The sequence below is a fragment of the Furipterus horrens genome, unplaced genomic scaffold (genome assembly GCF_987537825.1).
Source record: "Furipterus horrens unplaced genomic scaffold, mFurHor1.1.pri manual_scaffold_4, whole genome shotgun sequence".
NCBI classification, from domain to species: Eukaryota; Metazoa; Chordata; class Mammalia; order Chiroptera; family Furipteridae; genus Furipterus; species Furipterus horrens.
The window spans coordinates 59,623,614-59,649,350 of record NW_028327174.1 but is presented as its reverse complement, the minus strand read 5'-3'; the positions used below and the strand labels follow the sequence as shown (position 1 = coordinate 59,649,350).

General features: G+C 38.0%; 1 protein-coding gene across 1 annotated transcript; it reads left to right on the top strand.

The window, feature by feature from the left end:
• The first annotated feature begins 18,173 nt into the window (after positions 1-18,173).
• Positions 18,174-25,127, top strand: LOC150012049 (uncharacterized protein C2orf78-like). The gene is made up of 5 exons (XM_090275143.1): positions 18,174-18,327; positions 21,112-21,876; positions 22,725-23,227; positions 23,480-24,885; positions 25,082-25,127. The coding sequence occupies exons 1-5, from the start codon at positions 18,174-18,176 to the stop codon at positions 25,125-25,127; spliced, it is 2,874 nt and encodes a 957-aa protein (XP_090131269.1).
• The last annotated feature ends 610 nt before the right edge of the window (positions 25,128-25,737 follow it).

Sequence of the window (25,737 nt, the reverse complement as noted above, 5' to 3'; positions counted from 1 at the left end):
ATTTTTCTTGGGAAACTGAAACTTTATACCTAATAAACAACGAAGTCCCTTTTCTCGCATCACCAAGCTACTAGTAACTACCATTCTACTTTGTTTCTGAGTTTGACTGTTTAAGATACCACATAGTAGTAAAATTATTCAGTATGTGTCTTTTTGTGATTCATTTATTTCACTTAGAATGTCCTCAAGTTTCACTTATGTTCTAGTATATGACAAGGTCTGTTCAGAAAATATCCAGCCATGTGCTATGAAAAATAGAGACAGTTATTGAAGAAGATACATGAAATATTTTAAATAGTACAATGACACCTTAGTGCATTTCAGAGTAGGAACCTTGCTATCACAGAGTTCTCCCAGTTGCCATCAGATGCCCTGTCATCTTTTCCTGAATCTCATCAATGGTCTGAAGTCTCTTCCCTCTCAAAGGTGATTTTAGTTTGGGAAAAGCCAGAAATCATGGGGCACCAAATCTGGGCTGTAGGGGAGCTGAGTCACCTGAGTGATTTGATGTTTCACTAAAAAGCTCTGCATGAGACATGATGCATGCTCAGGCGTGTTGTCGTGATGAAGCTGCCAATAACCAGTTGCCCATAGCTGCAGCCTTCTGATTCATCCAAATATCATAGTTTCTGTGGAAGAATGTTCAAGCTTAATGCAAAATTTGATGCAGACCATTTGCTCTACTTGCTCAGTCATTGTGAATGTGATGGCCACACAGTGCGCATGCTCACTCAACCACTCAACAGTGTCTACTGCCCCCACTGACTAGCACAGTGAAGTTGTCATTGTTTTTGCATGCACATTCCAGTCCATTCTCCTTGTCTGCCAGGTTACATTAATGTGGTGCAAACCATTCTTTTTATATTAACAATGGTTGTGTTAGGTAGCAGCTAGAAATGAGCAGCAAAAGGGGAAATAAAGGCAGGGCTCTTGTCATTACAATCGACCAGAGAACTTTATAATACAGGAGGGTAGAAACAAAAGGAAGACATGTCTCACCAACTAACTCAGCAGTCCTGGCTCTGTTTTATGAGATTGCCAGGTGTCCTGAGCTTTGCAAGCAATATAGCACAGAGAAGGGGAGAGACCCTAAGACTGTGCTGAGAAAAGGGGATTCTGTAACAATCTTACTAAGATTGCTGGATGCTCTGAACATCACAAGCCAGAATTGCACAGGAGGAAGAGGGGGGCCTATGCTGGGAAAGGGGGCCTCTGTAACAATTTTACTAAAACAAAGAACCTTTACTAACTGAGAAAGGAAGCCTTTGTAGCTGTACATTATTCCCAAGATTTAGAAGGGAGAGTAGGAGTGGGAACCTAGAAGCTGACTAAGGTATATTATCCCTTAAGCCCAATAGCTGGTATACTTAGATCAGCTAATTACACACTTGTAGCCTCAGCTCAAGTGTGTAAAGCAAACTCACTGTTTACTAACAAACTTACTAACAACTTAATTTTCTCTATACATGGGGAATTTAGACTAGCTGGGTGCCTGCTTGCTGCTTTGCGCTTGTGTGTGTTTCATAAACTTGCTATCTCATTTTCGCTGTAAGTGTTTGTTTCTTGATTGAATTATTCTCTTGCGTGCAGGAACTGAGGCTGGGGAGAGGGCCTCCTGACTTGGGTCTCTCTCTCCCCTCATCTGTAACAATTGGAATTTTTCCAGATAGGCCTTGTGTGTCATGATTTCACTCTTATTACGAATATTATTTCATTGCATGTATATAGCACATTTTCTTTATTCATTCTTCTATCAGACATTTGGGTTGACTCCACTCTCTTGGCTATTGTGATTAATGTTGTGATAAACATGGGTGTGCAAATGCAGAGTGGGGGCTAGAATAGGTTTATAGTTGTGAGTACATGAAACCCAGAGTTTATTCTTGTATTATTATTTATTAATTATTTTATTATGTTCCATACAAGCAAGTGTAAATCTACTTTTGCCCCAGCCTGTATCTCTTTGAGATTCTGTTTCCAATTATTTTGGATATACACCCTGAAGTGAAACTGCTGGGTTATATCATAATTTCATTTTGAGTTGTTGGGAGAAATTTCATCCTGTTTTCTATAATGGCTGCACAATTTTGCATTACCACCAACTGCACAGTTTTTTAAATTGTAACTATCTTAATAGATGTAAGGTGAGATCTCATTGTATTTTGATTTGTAATTGTCTAATGATTAGTGACAATTAGCATCTATTCACATGATTGTTGTATATTTGTTTCTCTTCTTTGGAGAAATGTCTACTCAAGTCTATTAATCCCAAGAAAAATATACCTGCCCAAAAGGTCTCCTTTTGGTTAACTGGACTCATTTATAAACAGAGCCTGTAGTCATTGCTAAACAAGGGCCTCTCCTGCTCTCTGTGCCTCAGGGAAAAGCTGCACTGAGCTGCCTGCCTCCTGAACTGTATTCCTTCCCTTGAGCTGACCCTTACAAATGAGCTCCTAGGTGCATAAAAAGATCAATATCGCTGAGACTTTCCCTGTCCAATCTGAGTTGTGCTGCTATATCCTCATTTGCACCTTTATTGTCTAGTCAGAGTGGCTTGATTCTGACCAATCAGAACAGTACTTTTGGACCAATGAAACTGTGAAGATTTGGTGTCCTCATTTGCGTATATATGTCCCAACATGGGACCAGAGGTGGGAACTTCTCTCTCTATAAATCAGCCCTGCCTGTGTCTCAGTGGAGCACATTTTCAGTTTCCATCAAAGGTTTTCCCCAGCAAGAGCTGTCTCACTGGAGCAACGAGGAATGAAGCTGTCTCCCTGGAGCTGAGCTGTAACACTGGAGCTGTAACATTAGAACCACCTTACCCAGGCCATCTTGCCTGGGCTATTTAATAGCCATGCTGTTCCACAGCTGCATTAGATCACAATTGAGCTGTTCCACAGACAAGCTGATTCACAACTGAACTGTGTGCACAGAATAAAGTACCCCCCGCAATCACTTCTGAAACTGGGGTCTCCTGTTTATGTTGAACTGGCATCGATGACCTTCAGTTGACAAGTCCTTTGCCCATTTAATTGCATTTTTTATTGTTGAGTGGTAGGCCCTATTTATGTATTCTGGATATTAATCATTTATCAGATATATAGTTTGCAAATATTTTCTCCCATTCTACTTGTTGTCTTTTCACTCTGTTGATCGTTTGCTTTGCTGTTCAGAACTTTTAAAGTTTGATGTAGTTCCATTTGTCTATTTTTGCTTTGTTGCCGCTGCTTTTGGTGCCAAGAAATCAATGCCAAGTCCAATGGCATGAACTTTTTCCTATTTTTCTAAGATTTTTATACTTTCAAATCTTAAATGTATATCTTTAATCCAATTTCATGCCTTTCCATGTGGTTATCTAATTTTCCTTCAAGGCATAGAATCTGCCTCAGCTCACGATTTTCTGTCCTAAAGAAGACGGCACGCTTGGTGGTTTATATATGTTATTCAACTTTATATTTCAAGGAAATATTTTGGACAAGTTATGTTTAGTTACTCAGGGCAGTAGTATACATCTTCTTCTGGGAGATAAGCATTCTTATCACATGGTCAATTAAAAAGTGTTATCTCAGTACAACACCCCTCCATCCTGGCCATTAGGATTGACTGGGGAAGGGGAATGCAGGAAATCTAACCCAAACTGGACTAGTAAGAGGTTTTTGCAGAGATTTTGAACTTGAGGTAAAAGAAGGATGCCCTCAGTTCCTGGCTGATGGCTGACACTGTGGAGAGTAATCACATATGGAAGAAACAAATGGTGGGTAGCAGAGAATCCAGCAGGTACATAAAACAGTGAAAGATGGGGGACTGCAAGCCTTGTGTCCTCGAATTCCTTTCAATGAGCCTTCCAATTAATTCCTCACTTGGGTAAAACTTTAGGAATTTCACACTATCCCATTCTTTGAAGACAAAATCTGCTTTTCCTCCCACTCTCTGCCTATGCCCTTTGTTCACAGTTACCTGTGTTTGTAAGTCACTCCATTTTATTTATAGTTTGAATAGTAATTTCTGGTCCCCACCATCGTTATCATAGTAGAATGGAGTTCCATTTCACTGTTTTCTTTATGGGCAATAGCTTCTTGAGGTAATCACTCAACAGATTTCCTGATTGAGAGAAAAATCTAGAAACCAAATGTTAGTGCTATAATCAAAACTATGCTGCATAAAAATTGCCCTCAGACATTAGTATACTTGGACACACAACTCTCACAATAGTTACCAGCAAAAAAAAAAAAAAAAAATCTATCCCAGCATTGTGAGGTTTTGTTTATTAGCTTCTTCTTTCAGAATTTGTTGGTTTTTTTGAGCATTAAAGATCCCCTTGAGGGTTAATCCAAATACCTTAATACATGTAATGAATTTTACATGGGCAGGCAATAGAAGTGGCTCTGGAGAAGAGTTTAAATATCTCACTTCATAATAAGAGACTTTTCTCTCCAAAATTTCTTTAAGATATTTTGTTAGCCACCCAGTACTTGGTGACATATGAACAATTAAATTAGTGAAATTTAAATATCAAGATTGAATAAGATATATCACAATATCTTCTCTTTTAGTTAAATATATTTAAAACTTTAAATGCTGTCCTAAAAAAAAAAAACCTTAGATAAATCCATTTAAAATATGGGAAAATGTGGGATTAGTAAACATATTTACACATTAAAGAGTACTTTCTTGCTGAGAATATTATTTTGCAACATTCAAAGAGTTATAGGTGAAAAGTTCACTCAGTGTGTATATGTAAGGAGTAGTCACAGAAAACTTTGTGGGCATGTTTAAAGCCACCTAAGCATCTGTTAATTTAAAAGAACTGTAGCGTTCATCAAGAAAGAAAATACTGTGAAATGGTTAAAAATGTAACCATTTCTCTGATTCACCCTTTAGCCTCTAGTATGTCATAATATTGGGATTATATTTGATTATATAAAAAGGATATGCTGTGCCTGGTGCTCATGGCCTGTGCTTTGGGGAATTGAGTAATTGATTTTAATTGCCTGGCTGACATAACTCTACTGAGGTTAAAAATGAAACTACATCTTTCTTGCTCCCACATATCTTTACTGACTAAAGCAATTTTGGCTGAGGTGCCAACACTACTTAACTTCTATTTCAAGATCATAATAATATGATTTGGGTTACCTGGGGATTACAAGAGCCTGTCTGATGAACTTTCTGACCATCTTTTCATTAAAATATATCTCAGAGCAAATAAAAACAATTCTTTTCACACATGCTAATCAGCTGTACAGAAGAGGCAAAGGGAACTTTGTTCCCTCTCACAGACACAGCTCTTTCCCAGTTCTATGAAATAGGTTTTAGATCATCTTATATGCCAAGGGGCTTTGTGTTGTGCCTTTTTGTCCTTTGTGACCTGCAAATAAAATGAAAACTTTCTATGTTCATGACTTTCTTTTCATGTTCCGCTCATGGGGGCATGGGGTCATGCTACCAATATATTTTTAAACTTCACACAATTACCCTCCACCCCAGTAAAGCTTAGAGTAGCAGGAGAGTATTTATGACCTGTCCCAATGAAAACCACGGTCTTAGGCAGCTCACAGGAGAACAAACATTATGCAGTGGTTATAAAAAAATATAAAGAGACAACGTAGGGCTAACATACTTAAACATTGCATTACTGCACATTTGGATATAACTTTTTCCAGATGGAGTTTTCTGCTCTGAAGTTTAGCTGTGTGGATCCTTTGTATGTTGCTGAAGGGGAAATTATTTTTCTATCTGCCTACTACCTATTATTTTCTAAACAAAATTATCATCCTGCATTGTGTAAACTTGAAGAAGAGAGGTTATTAACTTTAACCACAAAGATCCAAGGACATTTCACAATATATTGCCACTGTGTTCCACTAAGCCATGACATTTAACATATTTGAAGTAAATACAATGACATATTATAACACAATTTTGAAATGAAATTTTTAGTTTTCAAATCATTATTCTCTGTTTTATTTTTATTACAATGAAGTATCAATCTTTTGACTTTCAAAATAAAACTAACAGAAAAAAAAGACATGATAATTCACTGGCATATAATATAAAAATATTTGAATTATAGTTCTTAAAAATTTATTTCTGGAAAAATTAAATTACTTCTTTGAGGTATATAGCAACTGTGTTTTGGGAAAGATAAACAATATGAACTATGTTTTCTACTCTCCTATTTGTCAGATGTGTTTTTCACCTCAACTGTTATGCTAACCTTGTTTCTTTCACAAGTGCGCTAGGCTAGAATCTGTCAAGTCTGTTAATTTGGATATCATCAAGTCTAATGAAAATAGCCCACTGTAAAGCATCAGATGGCTTTTTTGGAGTTTCTGAGGCTTAGAGCTTACTTTGAAATCTCCTATGAAGCTAAAAATTTTCTCTAAGATCACACTGGATCTCTTAATGACTACATCTTTGCTGGCTTACACTTTTAAATCCATGTCAGCTGAGGTTTGATTAATTATGCATACGAAGTATCTGATCAGGAGAACTTTCTACGTACAATCTGCATGGGTACTTGTGCAAACCCCTCACAATTAGTCAGAGTAATTCAAAGGCCTGGTATCTGGAGGTCAGTAGAAAGGCCCTGGAGCATTGAATTTATGAGAAATAATGCAATGAAATAAAACCAACAAAAATAAACACATACAGAGATATGTTTTCTCTTTCTTCCACTATCTTTTTTTATAATTTAGAACCAGATTTAATAGAGGAAACATCATTATGTAAAGGAATGCCATCAGCTGAAAATTGAAATTCACCTTCATTAAGAAATTACAACCAATAATGATAAACTCAAATATATTCACCACTAATATTAATGTCTTTATTCACAGACAAGTGTATACACATGAACATATTTTAGAAAAATGGGATCATACTTTACAAACTGATAAAAACTTCGATCTTTCCATGTATATTGTGAGTCCATTTTCTGCCTCAGTGTAGAAGTAGAATAGCTAGAAAAATTAGAAAGATGGTACCAGTGTAGAAAGAATTTATTTCTCTGCATTGTCGCAAGAAATGGCTCATGGGTGTGCCACCTGTGTGTGCCTGTGTTGTGTGGGGGCAAGAGTTATCTGTACATATATTTGCCAATTTCAAAGGAGAAAAATATATACCTTTATATTTTACTGCACATTTCCTTGATTGACCTTTTGATCATTTATGAGATTCCTCATTCCTTTTTATATTTATTGGTTATTTATAGTTGTTTGGTGATTGTCTTCTGACAACGTCTCCCTGATTTCTTTTGGGGGGTGCCTATTTTTAAAATTGACATGTATGAGAATGTTATTAGGGACATCAGTCTTTATCCTACTTTATTTGACACAGTTTCCTTTTGATTTTCCTTTACACTGGCTTTAAAGAGAAACATCGTAAATATTATGTAATAGTGTCAGTTTTTAATTAATGCATTCTTCTTATACATGTTATAAAATACTTTCTTCAGGTTGGTAGAAGATAAATATTCAGAAATTTTGGACTTAAAAAATTTGGTGGTTGTTATATTTAGAGATATTTCTAGGGTAGATGACTGTAAGTTCATAATTTAAATCTTCCCTTTGTTCCAAATGCATATTTTTGGTAAAGACTAAATTAATTAAAATATGGTTTACATTTAAATATTAATATAAGCATATAATTTAATGTTTTGTATTGTGTTATTTCTCCCAATGGTCAACAGAGTTATAGAAAATCCATCTGTTTTCCACTGATTTTAAAATCTGACTTTTATTGCATATATTACTCTGTTTTTAAACATTTGCTAATGTTCAAGTTTATATCATATTATCACACGGTTTTGTGATAATACAAACATTTATAATACAATCATTATTTTGTAATGCAGGTCCCTTCACATTTTCATATGGATAGGTGAAAAAATCAATATATAATGTAGGCAGATCAAGTTGAAAAAATTATGTATTTACTAATTCAGGTAAATTTCAATTTTCAAATGATGGCATTCCTTTATATAAAGATGTTTCCTATTTTAAATCTGGTTTCCAATTATAAAAAAATAAATAGAGAATGATGTTTAAAAGTAATAAGTAGAAACAAATGATCAAAATGGAACCAGAGGCATAGAAACAAGAAACAGACTGAGAGTGACCAGAGGGGAGGGGGAAGGGAGAGAAGGGGGGAAAGAAGGGGATGGGTCTAGTCAAGGAACTAGTATAAATGACCCACAGACATGGACAACAGGGTGTGGATTGACTGTGGGAGAGGGGGATGCAGGGCAGTGGAGAGGAATGGGTGAAAAATTAGGACAATAACAAAAATTTTAAAAAAATATTTAAAAAATTTTAAAAAATTGCTAAATAAATAACTAAAAGTAACAAGTAGAAATTACAGTTACAGTGTGAATCAAATTAATTCTTTAAAAATAACTGAAAATTAGGCTAATAATTGCTGAGGAGTTTTATGACATTTCAATATTTAATTTGGCTAAGGCATTTAAAGGTAGTGATCCTTAATTTAAGGAACTATAGCTGGAATATTTGCATGCCAATCTTTTAGTCCTAATATAACTATGTGAAGTTTAACGATTGTGCGTTTGTTTTAAAATCAGAGGGGGAGAGTTGCACGCTATGATATTGAGGCACAAAACAGCTATCTGATTTAAATGTGAAACAACTGAAAAAGGAGTATCCACTTACAATAAATGTTTCTGCATTTATTGTTACATTTCTTTAAGGATAAAAATACAATTTAGAGGTCATTTTAAGTACATTTTTATTGTAATGACAACATGGACTATTAATTTATGGGCATGTAGAAATTACCTTCTGTTAATGGAGCATTTTCTTTTTAAAAATTTACCCAAGATGTATATTTTAATTCAAGAAATTTTTCTTTGCACAATATATCAGAGCATTTAAAATGTCACTGTTCTAAAAATTGATAGTAGAAAAGATAATGACAAGAGTATTTTACATTCACTCATATGTGGAATCGAATAACCAAACTGAACTAACAAGCGAAATAGAGACAGACTCATAGATGGAGAGCAGGCTGACAGCTCGAGGGAGTGGGGGGGCATAGGTTGTAGGGGTAGAGGGGTCAGGCGAAAAAGAAAAATGACAGACAACAGCAGGGTGATTGCAGGGGTGGAGAGGTGGGTGGGTGGAGGTAGAAAAGGTATAGGGGCAGATAACTGGTAATGGAAAAACTACAATAAAAATGAACTATGAAAAACATAAAGACTACCCTTTCTCTCTCTCCTCCCAAAAAGATGTGGAAAATATGAGAACAAAGAGCGGCTTTAAGGAGGCTGTCTACTTGCTTTTTTGCTATAGGGGAATGAGGCTTAAATTAAAAAATAATAAAAAGCCCAATATAACGTCCAAATGACAAACTCTTTTCTAAATCATAAACATCATGTTTCTGTAAGGGCCGTGACCTTTCACTTGTTAGATTACATGTAGAAACATATAGGTTTTATTATTCGATTTAGTAGAAATGACATTGTATTTGTGATTATAATTTGCAGCATTTTCAAGTCTAATTCAACGTATTATGTTTCACTTTCATTTTAATCTGTCAAGAGATACTGACTAAGCGGAATCATTAGAACAACAATCTCATGATTGACTGTTAGCATTTCAGAGAGAATGGCAGCCTATCTTGTTATTCAGTTGAATTTTAACTTTGTAAAGATAAACGAAGAGACCAAATTGTGTGTGTGTGTGTGTGTGTGTGTGTGTGTGTGTGTGTGTGTAGGCAGTTAAGGCATAAAGTTTTATAATTACTTGACAACTATCTTCAAAAACAAAAAGTTGTATATATATATATGTATATATATATATACATATAGATGTATACACACAGAAACACACATATATATATGATTAGTTTTACAAGGAGTGATTTTGGAATATGAAATCGAAACATATTCTTCCTATGGATTAAATACTCAGAAAAAATGGGCAATATTTTATTTTTTGACTCAGGTTTCTATCCTGAACTACATTAATTCTTTTTTAAAAATATGCTTTATTGTTTATGCTATTACAGTTGTCCCAATTTCTTTTCCCTTTGTTGCCCTCCACCCAGTGACCCCGCTCCCTCCAGTTGTCCCCCTCCTTAGTCCATGACCATTGGTTGTGCATATAGTTCTTCTCAACATCTTCCTATCTACTCCACTCCCTCCTACTATTCTTCTTAATTCCTGTACCATCTCCCTCCCTTCCCCCCTTTCCTCTCCCCACTGACCTACCCACTGACCTACTCCCCAAAAGTTCCCCATACCTATAATTCTTTTCCCACTCTCGTTTCCTACTTAGTCTGCCTTTGTTTCAATTCCCTAGCTTCTGTTGTTCGTTGTTGTGATACAGTTTTCATTTTAATGTTCATAGTTCTGATCCTCCTTCTCCTAAACTAGTTCCTTTAACATTTCATATAACAGTGGTTTGGATCTGATGAACTCCTTCAGTTTTACTTTGTCCTGGAAGCACTTTCTCTGCCCTTCTATTCTGAATGACAGCTTCTCTGGATAGAGTAATCGTGGTTGTAGGTTTTGCTTTTCATTACTTTGAATATTTCTTGCCAGTCCCTTCTTGCCTGCAGAGTTTCTTTTGAGAAATCAGCTGAGAGTCTTATTGGGACCTCTTTGTACATAATTCTCTTCTTCTCTCTTGCTGCTTTTAAGATTATCTCTTGATCCTTAATTTTTGACATTTTGATGATGATGATGTGTCTTGGTGTGGTTCTCCCTGGGTCATTTTTTTGGAACTCTCTGTGCTTCCTGGATCTGTAAGTCTATTTCCTTTCCCAAGTTCGGGAAGTTCTGCTTCATTATTTTTTCACATAATTTTTCAATTTCTAGTTCTTCTTTTTCACCTTCTGGCTGCCCTACAATTCAGATGTTGGCCCGCTTATAGCTGTCCGATAAGTTTCTGAGCCTCTCCTCACTTTCCTCACTTTTTGTTTCCTCTTTCTGCATTGGTTAACTGTTTGTTCCTTCCCGATGTTCTTATTTATTGATTTGATCCCTGGTTTTCTCTCCCTCACCACTTGTTTCATATGTGTTTTTGTTCTTTTCAGCAGGACTAGCCTTCATTCCTTCCCCGTCTTGCTTAAGATCTGCTATCAGGTCTGTAAGCATTCTTATAACCAAAGCTCTGAACGGAGCCTCAGAAAGATTTCCTATCTGCTGCTTAGTTAGATTAGATATTTGCTGTCTGGTCAGCTGCATCACCTGGATTTCTATCATGACCTATGCCATCCTGACCATTTTGTGTTTACCTTTGCTTCCTGGGCAGGGCTGTCACACCTTCTATGCTATAGCGGGTGGAGCCCCACGCACTCATCACAACTGGGTGACCTATCTCACCACGCTGTGGTGTTTTCTGCAGGGGTGGGGTCCAAGATGGATTCCTGCCATTCATTCTCCACTAAGAGACTGGGAACCTCTTCCTCTGTCCCCACCCCTTCTGGGCCTCACAGTCCAAGGCAATGGAGGCCTGCCTTTCCTGGCTTTGGAATTGCAAGCTGATGGGTCTGGTCTGCAGTTAGGGGTGCTCCCCAAGCACTTCTTGCCTCCCCCTAAATAGGGTGTCTGCGCTTACCGCTGTCCTGCCTCCATCACTGCTGCTGCTGCAGACAACACAGCTTGAACTCTCCTCCCTGGCTTTGCCCCTCCTACCTGTCCAGATGAGCACCACTTCTTTATAACCTCATACGTTGGACTTCCATTTATTTTCTGTAACTTCTGATTATTTCTGGCTTTGTGGTAGTTGTATTCCTTCTTAGTTGTGGAGGGAGGTGAGCGTGTCAGTCTAGACCTCCATCTTGGCTGGAAGTGAACTATATTAATTCTTAACCCTCACTTCTTACCTCTTTTAGCTGTTCATACAATATCATGTTTGATTCTCCCATAGAAGTTGATGAGAAAAATAAAATAAAAATTATGGTACAAAAATTATAAGGATAGATAAAGATATGAGTATACTGACAGCAGATATTTAAGTACATTTTATTACAGGATATGGAGAGAATTAGTAAATTTTTGAGTCTGATATAGTGGTAGAATATTTAAAATTTTGTATTTTTCAAACAAAGATAAAACCGGCTGAAAGATACTATACTTAAAATTTTCCAGATTGTAATTTCTTTGAAAATAGCAAGAGACAAACGAACAATATTTTGCATTTTGAAAAATTGATGAAGGCTTGCTGGATAGGAACAAAACATAGAAGAAATTAAAAATTGAAAGTAGAAAAAGAAAGAAATCAAATACTAATTAAATATAATAACAGCATCTATAAAGCTTGAGAGGGAAAGATAAGGGCAATAAAAATTGTTTAAGTTAAATCTTAAGAGTTAGCAAAAAGAGACATTTATCAAGAAAAATCTGTATGGCATTATAGGATAGTCCAGGCAAAATATCAGCTAACTGGTTGAGCATCTAACTGCAAAGCAAAAGGTCCCTGGTTTGATTCCCAGTCAGGATACATGCCTGGACTGTGGGTTTGGTTCCAGTTAAGGTATGTGGGACAGGCAATAGATTGATGTTTCTATCTCTCTCTCTCTCTCCATCCCTCCCTCCCTCCCTCCCTCTTCCCGTCCCCTTTCTTTAAAAATAAATAAAATCTTTAAAAATATATTTCAACTTTCTAAATAGTGACAGTTATTTTTTAATATTTATTTCCATTTTTTGTTTCTGTAAAAAAATGCTTACTGCCTAAAATATTTTCAAACAGTAGATATGATAAAAATTAAATTACTGGTGATTTTAGTTGTAACATAAAGCAAGTCAACTTAGCAAAAATAAGCTATTTTTAATTGACTATTAGACAACAATTTTTCTTAAAAGAAATAGATATATTTTAATTATCACAAATAATAAATAAAAAATAAACATGGTGGAGGGCAGGTAAGTAAACATAAATAACATTTTACATGTTTATTTTGAGATTACATTAAGTCCTTTTGAATAAGGGGGAACTGAAACTTCATTTGGTAAAAAAAATTTTTTTTGACACAAAAGGTCCCTGATGATTTGCAGAAAATTATATAGGATTTATATATGTTTAATTTATAGTTTTTACTTAGACAAATGAGCTTCACTGGTCTAATCAACATCCCTTGGCCTATCTCACCTGACAATCTTACAATAACTATAACTATCCCCAATTTATTTCTGTTTCTTTTTAAGTAACTTTATTGAGCTAGAATTCACATATTATATATTTCACCCACTGAAAGTAAAAAATATTTTTTTAGCATATTCACGGTGTATAATTATTGCCATAAGTTAATTTAGGGCATTTCCATTTCTCTTAAACAAATCCTGTACCCTTAGCTGTCATTTCTTATATTACCCCAAAATCCACCCAACCAGAAGCAAACACCAATCTTAATTTTGTCATTACAGATGCTCCCCTTCTGGACATTTTATATAAATGGAATTATATAAAGTGTGGTATTTTGTTGTAAGTGTGTGTGTGTGTGTGTGTGTGTGTGGTGATTGGCTTATTTCACTTATGGATTCTCACCCATGTTGTAGCATGTATCAGAACTTTCACTTTTGGTTGTCAAATAATATTGAATTGTACATATATACCTTTCTTTGTTTATCCATTCATAAATTGATGGATATTTAAATTGTTTTTATTTTTTGGACATTATGACAAATGCTGCTCTGAACATCTGTGTACAAATTTTTTTGTATTATTTTTTTCATTTCTTTTGGTCATTTATCTAAAAGTAGAATTCACTGGTCATGTGGTAAATCTATATTTAACATTTTGAAAAATTGCCAGAATGTTTTTTAAATTGTATCTGCCATTTAATATTTATACCAGAAATTTACAATGGTTTCAATTTCTCTATACCCTTGTTAACACTGGTTATCATATGCCTATTTCATTATAACCATTCAGGGCTATTAGTGGTGCTTTATTGTGATTTTGATTGCATATATCTATGACTGATGATGTTGAACATCTTTTAACCTCTAAATTTGACCATAATCCAGAAAGACTTTTTTTGGCTCTTTCCCTGGTGCTCTCTGTAAAACTTTCAGCTGCTTTGATATTTGCTTGTATCTTAGAGCTACAACCTTTTTTTCACTTGCTTTTAACAATACCCTTAGGCAAGGTGTTCTGCATTGTCTGTTCCAAATGAAGTTGATCCCCTCAGGCACAGTTATGGATCTCTTCATTTAAATGGTTTGCCTTCCCCCTAGGGCAGAATCTCTGTGCCCCAGTACCAGAGCTGGAGGTGGTGACTCATTTTTCCTGAACTGGCACTCCCATTGAGCATGTGGTTATGGGAAAGAATGGCAAACTCTGGTCTTTTGGGCTTGTTTCTCCCAGAGTGGAACTTCTCCCCTGTGAGCATGTTGGGGTGGCAGCAATTGAATTTCTTTATTTTCAGCCTTTCTGATGAGGGAGTCTTGGCCTTCTTGACAGTACCTGCCTGAAATAATGCTTCTCACACAGAACAGGAGAGATAAGAAACAAAAGTGATCTTCCTAGACTGAAAACATAACTCTAAGCTTGAAGCTTAAGGGAGAGGGAGCCTGATTTCCTTGACTGCATCTGCATATAGTAGAATGCTCAGAGTTTTTTCCATGAGAGGGAATTGGGTAGAGGAGAAGAGAAAGTAGGTTGTGGCACAGATGTCACTGATTCTCACTGTTCCTACTGAGATTTAATGTCTTCTTTTTTTAATGAATGTTTCTCCATTTTCTCTTTCCTCATAGGAAAAGTCTATAAACTTAAAATATTATTTAAAATACAACAACATTCATCTGTTAAATAGTTGTGTTGCTGTGGAGAGGGTCTGCCAATCTGCTTACTCTGTCATTCTGGAAGTGCTCCTCTCATTCCAATTTTTACCCCAAATATACAGTTTCCTCACTTCAACAATGAATGTTCACTCTTTCATTGGTATTCAATAATGACAGTACACCTTTCAGTAATGCCCAAAATGTGTTAGGTGGGTCATAAACAGTGGAGATTCAAAATTTAATGAGATTAATATTTACTTCCTGTCTCTGAGACTTTAGGGCCACCTGAGAGACAGACATGCTTGCCTACTATACAAATGCTAATATCATACCTCTTCAGCATTACAATGGCTGAAATAGGGGAGATACAGACCAAACACTTTCATAAACCGCAGTCATATGTGGCATACCTGTAAATTAAAGTGAGATACTCTCTAAGAATTATAAAATAAGAAATTAAAGTTTTTCTTCCGTGAGTTAAACTGAAAAGAAGCATATATTGCACATAGAGATATATAAAGATAACTTGAACAGAAAAAGGATACCTAAACAAAAAACAAGGTTTTCTGCATGATTAAATTTATTAATATGTCTACAAAATGGATATGCAATTAAAAAATCATAAGAACATAAAACAGGTTATAACATTTGGTGATGATGGTTATCAACAAATGAATCCCATGCATATTGACAATGCCATTTCTGGTGTTAACATGAACTATGGATAAGGAAATTTTTAGTCACTGGTTTTTACTATTTTCATTTCACTGACAAGATCATATTTATGAGATAGACAATATGTCTTACTTAGCCTAATTACTTTAGATATTTGACTCAGTTCAATATCTACTTGTGTTTGGTTTACCTGTTCATTAAGGGACTTATGATCTTGGTCTAGATCCCTCTGCAGTTCTATCTACTAGGTGTGAGCAGCCTTTTTTCATACATAGATACTCTATAGTGCGTGCTAATTTTATTTCTGGTTTATAACATAGACTTGTATTCAGGTTTTATGTATCACATATAGTTGTGGATAATGTGGGCATGGCTCTGAGAAATGAAGGTACATTCATTATGATGATAAAATTAGGTTTCTGTTCACATGGGGTTGCATGTTGGATAGTGGATTATGATGAATGAGTCCAGGTAATTAAAACATTCTGCAAGGTCTTTGGGGAGAAAGTGAACTAGAATTCCGGAAAACATGCTTTTTACCTTGCTACAAGGGAAGTGTTCAATACACCTTCCTCATTAAAAATTTCAACACAAATTAAATTGATAAATTAAATGATGATGATTAAGACTATTATTTTAAATCCTATTAGATCCTAGGTTCTACAGAAACAGTCTTGCATATCTTTTATTTAAACCTCAAAAACTGGCAATATAATTAATAATGAGTTGTGTATTAATTTCAGTAATTGCAAAAATGTAGTATTTTCTTTATTTCTCTGTATGTCTCTGAAGTTTTGACATTACTTAATTCAGCTTCCATTATGCTTTCAGTTTCTATTTTAAAGCCTTCTTTATTTTAAGCTTGTTTGGTTTGGTACCTTAGTGGGTAAGTGATGTAAGCATTTCATGAAGCCTTATGGGATGTTAAGATAAGTTAGTTTTGAGAAACTCACATGCAAGTCAGGGAAACATGCTTGGGAGGATACTTCCTGCTGTTTACTCTCATCGTCGGCAGCCGTCCATCTCGAGAGACGATGGTGTAGCTTCTTAAGAGTCTATCTGCACCGCCGAGAATGGCTGTGCAGTCCGACTCGGGAGTGACACGGTATCTGTCTCCTCCTGTGTTAAATCGACATCTTGCGATGACGCTGGAGTGTCCTCTCCAGTGAAGCTGAAGCTACAGAGCCTGGGCAGGGTGATATGGAGGGTCTGCTGTTGCCCATGCAGCAGACCCCCCCTCTCTTCGCAGCTGAAGGGTCCAAGGGAAAGACGGAGTCAATACAGCTTGGCTTCAGGTGCGCTGCAGGAGTTGCCGGTGTTGACTACAACGTCAAACCGCCTTAGGGACTCCGGCTCCGGATTTTCTGTCGGGGTTTACTCCCTTAGCCTTTCCCCTGAAGAGGTATGCTGCAAGGCAGCGGAGGTTTTTTGGAGTCAGAGTTTTCCTTCTCTGACTTAGCACATATATTCTGTTAATAAAAAATGAGGTCAAAATGTGCCAACCTATTTCTCACAGAAACTGAAAAGTCCACATCAGACTCCTTCTTCCTGTACACTTTCACCTTCCCTCTTCCCTCTTCTCCATCAATGTCCTTGACTTTCTCTAACTATTATCCTCTTCATTTCTGCCTGGCCTTGCACCCAAACATGGCAGACAGAGAATCCTAGAGGCCCAAAATTCTACAGCGGCTGTTTGCAAGGGGGAGGAGACTACAGTAACTGCCACACCGGATACACTTTATGTAAGAAGGAAATGGAGAATATTGTGAATGCCTCTTCCATGTAAAAGAACAGGATGGCAGCATTCCTTCATGGGCCAAAGAAGCAGAGGAGGCAAATTCTGGTCAAGAGAACCGCAACCAAAGGCTGGGAGCGGAAAGGTTTGCAATGAGCTGACCCCTCTCGCTCTTTGGTATTTGCTTCTAATGGGCAGAGTCCATTTGGGGAAGCCAAAGACACTGAAGAGAAGTCCCGGCTGCTCAAAGTTGACAGGAAGTAACATCCATGAGAGTAAGAATTCAACATCAAATCTATTCTCAGAAACAACACGGACAATGAAGAAGAAAAAGAAAAGGAGAGCAGAAGAGAGATGCAAGTACAAACAGGCCCACCTTAGTGCAGCCCAGCCCAGCCCAGCCCAAGGAAGGTAGGATTCAAGGAGAAGGAACTATAAGCGGGGAGCCTTAGACCACATCATTCACCGCAACATGCACTCAACAAACTCCATTTTATTCTTTAACCTAGTCACACAAAGAGCTCCTTAATCCCTTTCTCTGCTCCTCCAAAGCTGCAGTATATTCCCTAATGAGATGGCCTGATATAATTTCATTGGGAACATTGTAATTATACAACCTGGATGTCCCTTTCCCTTCTACCTAAGGATATTAACAATATCCTATTATACAACATAATATAGAGGATTAACTAATATTTAATTATATTAATGAGCATCTATAGAAACATTGAGATGATTCTTTTTTTAACATAAGAGCCTGAGGAAAGTGAGATTATCACATCTGCCTTGTAAACTATGACAACGGTCCCCCAAACTCAGCCATTTAGTTGTTGACTTAGCTCCCTCCATCCAATCCTGTCATCTTGTTGGGAATTTGAGCTCCCTATTGGCTCCCTGGTGACTTTAAACTGCCTGTTTTGTGACATCATTCTCCCACCAAACCTACCACAACCTGGTAGAATCTTGGGGTTTCCATGGAGCTGCCTGTAAATAAATTTGTATCATCACAACTGACCAATGACCAGTAACCAGTGGCCAGTGACCAGTGCGACCAGTGACTTTCGCACTGGGCACATGTGCTCTTGGGCTCCAGCCACTCAGCCTTCTCATATTGTCTCCTCGTCCTTTGCATCTACAGTTGATATTTCCTCTTCTCCTCTGACCATGTCAGGTAATGAGAGAATCTTTTCTAAAGTTATTCCTTAGATATTTTTGGGCCCTACATTTAGCACTAGAGCCAAAATACTATATTATAAGGGGAGAAAGCGTGATCTGAAAATCTGGAGACTTAATTTTAGTTTTGATTTTGACATTCCCTAGCTATGTCACTTTGGACATGTAATTCAATCTCTCACATAATCTGCTTTTTCCTCATTTATTACATTAAAACATTAGTTTGGTTGTTATTTCTAATCCCTTTCTTTTCTAATAATGAGCCTTAAAGGACACCCATATAAAAGTGAAATCAAGACTTGCCGAGACCATTACAACAGAAACAGATAGAAAACCTAGGTGACAGAGAAAACTATATATATGTATAAAACCATGTGTAATGGTCTCCCACCACTGATATTTCTACCTCAGAGTTTTAAATTTAGTGCTGTTTAAAAAGTAATTTATACCAGTTTTTCGAGTTTTCTATCCAAACTAAGTGAAAAAATATTGAAATGTAGGTATTATTTTTATCAGCATAGGCCAATGGGAGGAACCGAGAGGGAGGCGAAATTATAAGAACGAAGGAGGGAAAACCATAGGAATGAAAGAAGACAGCATGGAGGAACCCTCAAGAGCAAAAGTGGTAGTTAGGAATGGAATGTTGAAGGAATCCAAATATTTTAAATTAAAGCAGCAATAGCACAGGGTAAAATCTGCTCAGAGTAGGGCAAAATAAAGGTGACTTTTAGCAAATGCTTCCATTAGTAGAGTAGAAAGAAAAGTAAGACCAGAATAGAGTATCACTAGGCAAAGAAAGTTGTCCAGAAGTCATGTGTTTGTGTTTAAAACCACCTCTCTGAACACAGATGGCAATTGACAACTGAATATAAATATTTAAAAGCTATATTTTAGAGCAGAGGTTTTCTATAAATGTGAAACTATAAAATTGGTTATCTGGGGGGCTGGAGGAAACAGCACTTTCAGTGTTTCACTTCATTCTGATTTTTAAACTTTGTAGATGTTTAGTCTATCAAAAATAAATATTTTTAAATGCTATATCCTTATTTGAACCAGAAAGACTAATTCTTTTGTGTGATGACTATGTTCTGAGACAAAGTGGGTTTTCATCTTTACAGTTAGTTTCTCCCTAACACAGACAGCACACTGATAAACAGCCATCATCTCTTTTTAGATCTTAGCTACCTAAGAAAAAGAGAAAAGTCACACCCCATACTCTAATTTCACATTTATCAAGAAACAATTTTGTGAAGTTTCTTGGGTATTCTTACTTAAAATTTTTGAAAATTAAATCTATGATGAAGGTTTTTAAGGCTTTGGGTATAACACATTCCTGGATGTTGAAGGCCATTATAATCCAGGTTTTAAGATAAATATAAAAACTACATGATACTTTTAAGTGTCCTTTTGTGTTTTATTAATTGGAATATATATTTCTACTGGACTCACTGTTATATATCTGTACTTGCTGGGTAATATTCACATGAATGTGAATGAGCACAATAATGGAATTCCTTTACACTTACTTTACTCTCTGCGGTATAGCTGGCTTTACTAAAATATTTGTCTATATTGGGGCTACCTGTACATACACATTTATTGCATCTTGCTACTTGTTAGGCAATTTTTACTGATATGTATTCTCTGTCTGTGTGTACTAGCTGGGAATTCCTTCAAAATCACCTTTCATTCTGGGCTACACTTTGCTTATAGTACTCACTGAAATAAAATAGGCAACATTCAGTTTTATACTATTGTATGTATAAAACAGAACTTCACTTACTACCAAATTTATTATGCTTTGATCCTTGCTGCATGCCCTAAATTTTATATATATATATATACACATATATATATGTATTTATATATATATATATTTAGTTCTGAAATATGATTTTCATTTCATTTGTAATGTATCACTTGTCATATATGAATTACTGCTGTTGTTGTTATAAGCACTTTATGGATGAGTAGCCTAAAGCTCAGAGAGTTTAAATAATGTTTTTCTTTCAAAAAATACTTCTTGAGAAACACACTCTCAAATACTCATTTTGAGAAAGGATCAGAAGTCAGGCTTCAAGAATGTAAGAATGACCCTTCATTTTTACCAGCCAGACTGAGTTATATGTGATTTCTAAGAATAACATGTGAACTGTGCAGGCAAAATGAGACACTGAAGGTTATGATGGTAATAGCTGTACTGGTTTCTCATGGACAAAACTCTGCCTACATTAGAGTTGTATTGTTCCCAGTTTATGGCTGTGTAATGCTCAGAGCACAGTCCTGCAGGGCAGTCAGGATGCTGAGGTTACGTAACCTGAGAATAATACTGATATAAAGGGAGAACTTAAACAACTCTATCTGACCTCTCTGAGCCTCACCTCACAAATAAAATGAGAATGCTAGAACAGAGGTTTTCTAAAGACTCCTGGTTCTAAGCGCTTCAATTCTAGGAAATAGCATGCAAATCAACACAAGTGCAGGCTCAAGAGATGACAGGGCAAGGAGAGGTTGATTCTAATCTCGAGAACAATATACAAACCACACTTGTTGGTCTTCTGAACATTTTTCCTCAGTTGGGAGCGAAGGCACTTAATACAGGGAGTAGTAAACTGCTCTAGCACTTACAACCATCGTAAACTGTTTTATTTTTGATATCTCAATGAGCACTGGTATTAGAGGCTTTCTGATAGCAACAATCTAAAGATAATTATATTCTTCAAACATAGTGAGAGTTCATCAGTCTCACTGACTTTTTTCAACACCCTCTTGTTCCCCACAGAAAATTTCCAAAATCCACATTTCCTTGGAAATTCAGATTCTACACAGCCCTCTCTTCCTGCAGTGAGCAATGCAGCCTCCCTAACAGGAAGGGTCTGCAACTTCTCCAGTAACTCTACTCCAGCTGTCAGTTCACAATGGCTACTGCCATCAGCCTCTGGCACCTCTTTCCAAGCACTCATGGGTAGTGCCTGCCTCTACCAACATGCTAGCACAACTATGTGGCCTGGAGGCATTGGCCAGAGCCAGATCTCCACCTCAGCTGCTTCCAATCCTGGGGTTTTTCAGTGGGCTATCACAGGAGGCTCTGAAAAGAAGTCATCATCACTCAGAGCCTTCACTGTGCCTGCCATTGGCCAAAACACAGCTGTTTCCTCCATGTCTATGGTATCCCAGTATAATACCACTTCAGTTGCCAATAACATGGCCCCTCTGTATCCATCACTTTCTGCCCGCCTTGTTCAGGTGGCACCATCTCAGATTCCAAATCAGGGATATAGCCTGTCACTTCCCTACCAGGAGGGAAGTCAGGTATACTACTATAATCCAGGCACACAAGGGCCTCTTCTCTCTGGAGAACTTGGTCCCTACCTCCAATCCTATGGCTCTGTTGTTTCTTACATGGAAAGCAGAGCCTCTGTCCCTCAACCAGAGATGGTCATGGTACTAAAGGACAATCAGCCCACAAACGTGATTCCACCGGCCTCCACCTCTGGAATCTACTACTCTGTGCCTGCTCAACCCATCGCAGATACAAGTTTTCAAGGTGAGTACAAAGAGCAAAAAGGAAGAGAAATAACATCAGCATTCAAAAATAGGGTCAATCTGCAGCCGGGAAGTGGTGAGTCCACAGACAGGTGGAATTTATGTCCTGTGACTTTAGAGACTACTACCCTCAGTCAGAACTCTGCATTTTCAGAGTCATTACGGGAACACATAACAGAGGTGGGAAGGTTGGACATCTAAAGGCCATGAATGCTCTATGTAGGAGAACCACAAGAGCATACCAAGGGATATCACCCCTTCACTGCCCTGTACTAGCACACTGAAATGAACTCCCTTCCCTGATTTCTTGATTTAGTCTATTTGTAAAGGTATTTCAGAACTCTTACTGTGACAGTGCCAATTTCACTTTCTCTCTCTTGGTTTATACCAAGACTTAAAAGAGTTGTTTCTCAATACTTTGTTAAAGAAAAAATAATAGGCTAAAAATCTGTCTGTGCTTATTCATTTCATTAGGAAGATTTCCACTCCTTCTCCTACTGTGTGGTATTAAGCGTTCTTATTAACTCAGGAAAGTTGAAAGAATTAAAAGGATTATATGTGAAAACACTAGGCTTGTAAAATATTTTTAAAATCACTTTTACTTCTTATTTGACTCATAACAATCCTGTGAACTTCAAAGATAACCATGGAACAATGACATTAAATGACCACCAGTAACAACTAGAACAGTGGCCTCCTACCTCTTGCACAGGGTGCAGTCCATGATCCTTAAAAAGAGCTCATAGAAATACCTTTCCCATTGTTGGAAGGAGAAAGATTGCTGCATTTGTGATAAGGAAGAATTTTATTTACCAGGAACTAACTAAGTTCTCCTTGATTCCTTTGTAGTGATGGAGCATTCCCTGAGGATGGAGACTTCCCTGGGATTGCAACCTCCAGGCCAAACATTTTGTCTGCCACAAACTCCAGAACTCCCTCAGTCCTGTAATAGCAGAAATACCCAGATACTTGAGAGTAATCCACCACCTGGTAATGGGGACATTTCAGTGGTAGCTCCTGTCCAAAGTTCTAGTAATCTACTATCACTGCCTCCAGTGCCAAGCCAGGAACAGAGAGAAAATAAGAATTCAGACAATATTAAAGCTACCCTTTCAAAGCCTCTGGATTCCTACCAGATCCCAATAGAAAACCGAGATCTTCCTCTGTTCCCTTTAGAAATCTCTGATACTTATGAGTTCCTGGACAGTATTGATCCTCTTGTCCCAGAAAAACAGCCTGATTGTGAAAAGGATGATCTCAGAAAGAAAACCTTGAGTCTTAAAAACCAAGAGATACTTGAATATGGGACTGAACCTTATGATGGTTTTGTAGACATCGCTACACTGGTGAAGGCTATTCAACTTCCCCCACCCTTAGAGCCCTTGGATGATCTTGATCAATCCATAGGTCCCAAGGATATTCAACTTCCCCCGCTCTTAGAGTCCTTGGATGACCTTGATCAATCCATAGGTCCCAAGGATATTCAACTTCCCCCGCTCTTAGAGCCCTTGGATGATCTTGATCAATCCATAGGTCCCAAGGATATTCAACTTCCTCCACTCTTAGAGCCCTTGGATGATCTTGATGAATCCATAGGTCCCAAGGATATTCAACTTCCCCCACTCTTAGAGCCCTTGGATGATCTTGATCAATCCAAAGGTCCTGAGGAGATCAAAACCAAAGGTAACAGAGGCAACAAGTTGAACAAGGTGCAGGAGAACTCAAGTGTCATTAAGGCTTCTGATAAAGCCAGGAAGAACAAACGTAAAGCCTCCGAGCCCATCAGTGTTGCTCCCAATGCCAAAATCAAGTCTGAGAGCCCGGATTGCGTGTGCTTGGGAGAAGTGGGTATTTGCAAAGTTGCAGCCAGTGGCATGGCTCCTACAAACACAGCCAGGCATTCTAACAGCAAGCCTCACAAATCTCCATCCAGCAGAAACAGCGAAACTAAGAGCCACGGGCAGGAAAAAAACAAAAGAAAAAAAGACAACAACTCCAAGAAAGCTGAAAAGAATAAGCAGGCAGGGAACAAATTTAAGGCAGAAGAAAAGCCAACCAGTTCCAAGAAGAAACAGAAGAAAAATCAAACTGAGCTGACCCAAGAGACCTTCAAAAAGCCTCGCAGCTGCCTAGCTATGCACATGCTGGAATCAGTGCAAGTGTTTCACGCACTAGGGAAGAAGGCTGATAAGAACACTGAACTGTTTTCATCCCGGGCTGTGGGAAACTCAAGCAACCCTAAAGGCCCCCAGCCACCTCCTCCTACCAAACGAAGGCTGGATACCTCGGGTGAGGGCAAAGGTCCTGAGAAAACTCAAGTCAAACACCAGAAAACAGATGGCAGTGCTGAAAAAGAGTGTTCTTCTCCAACTCAGATTGAGCTGCCACCTCCTGGCCAGGTCAAGTTGGTATCTTTGCCTTTTTTTAAACTGGACAAACCTCAAGCTCGACCAGTTCCTCGCAGACCACAGCCTGTGGCATCACATCGGCCTGCTGTGGCTAACCCTGCCCGGCCTGGTTCTACCTCAGTGCAGCCTGCTGCAGTCCATTCATCCCGGCCCACTGCTGCACCTTTGACAGGTCCTGACAGACCACCTTGCTCAGTTTCAACCAACCCATCTAGACCAGGTTTGACCAACACTACCTGCCCCAGTGTCCCTCTGTCTGCTGCTCCCAGGCCTGTGCCGTACAAAACATCAGGTTGCAGTTCTTTCCAACGGGAGCCCTTTCACAGTACTGTGACCAAGCCCTACTTCCCACCCAAGCCTCAAAACCAGTATCTACTCCAGGATTTCGCCCTCCAGCGAAGGCCATGGAAGAACCCCGGCATTTCTGGGCCCATCGTATCAAATCCCATCACAAATGAGCAGAGGCCAGAGCGGGAGGCCATGAAGAGGAAGGCTCAACTAGAGCGTGAGAATGCTGCCAAATACACCTCTGTGGGGAAAGTGCAGTATTTCATTGAAAGGGAAAAAGAAATGGAAATTTCTCAATACTATGGCTACGCACGGTAAGAGAGGCTAGCATGGTTGGTGCCACTTTGAATACCAACTTCTTCCCATAGATAGATATACATTTCTCTATTCTGATATATTTTAAAACTTAATAAAATTGAATACGTAAATGTAATAGACTTAGTAGATGAGAAATAAAGAAGCCTTCTGAATTTGGAGATACTGTTAACTGTGATTTTTCTGTGGTGACAGTTGGGATCAAAGGCTGCCTGAGAATGAAATATTGGAAGTTGGATGAGCAAATCAGGGACAAGGGGTAAGAAGTGAGGAAAAGGCAGGAACTTAGTCCGCGGTCACAATGACCATGGGACTCTCCCATGGGGGAGAGGTGTTATGCGTTTATAAGAAGAAACAGAGGAGGGAAAAAGGTCTAAAATTAAGATAATAGAAGAAAATTGGATTAGAGTTGAAGATGGCAGAAGATGACTCTTGTTTGGCCAGAAGAAATATAAAAAGTCTCCTGTGGTGGCTGGCCGAATGCCTCATGATCACCAAGTAAGTATATATATTAGAAAACAGGTTCTGGACACATTTCCAGCTGGTTTGGGTTGCCTTATCCAAATCTGATTGTAGTTGGGGGAGGTGAGTACAAAACAGGGGAATCTACCAGATGAGTGGCACTGGATTACGGTTATCCTGGGGGCAGCTGGTCACTAGGGCCTGGACAACTGGTGAGCTGTTGCAGTAGGAGGGATACCCAGAACAGGCCATGTAACATAAACGACCATTTACGCAACGCCTGAGCGCCATGCCCACTAACACACTACTTCAGTCAACTTTCCCAACAACACTCGAGGCCAGCATCCCTGTGCCACTTTACTCCTGATGTTCACTCATGGGCTGAGGTC

What these genes read in the sequence shown, in the direction of transcription:
- LOC150012049 (XM_090275143.1), top strand. Translation starts at nt 18,174, where the DNA reads ATGACCAGTAACCAGTGGCCAGTGACCAGTGCGACCAGTGACTTTCGC. An exon ending in ACATCGCTACACTGGTGAAG is followed by an intron (nt 23,228 to 23,479) that starts GCTATTCAACTT and finishes ATAGGTCCCAAG; the next exon opens with GATATTCAACTTCCCCCACT. An exon ending in CAATACTATGGCTACGCACG is followed by an intron (nt 24,886 to 25,081) that starts GTAAGAGAGGCT and finishes CTGTGGTGACAG; the next exon opens with TTGGGATCAAAGGCTGCCTG.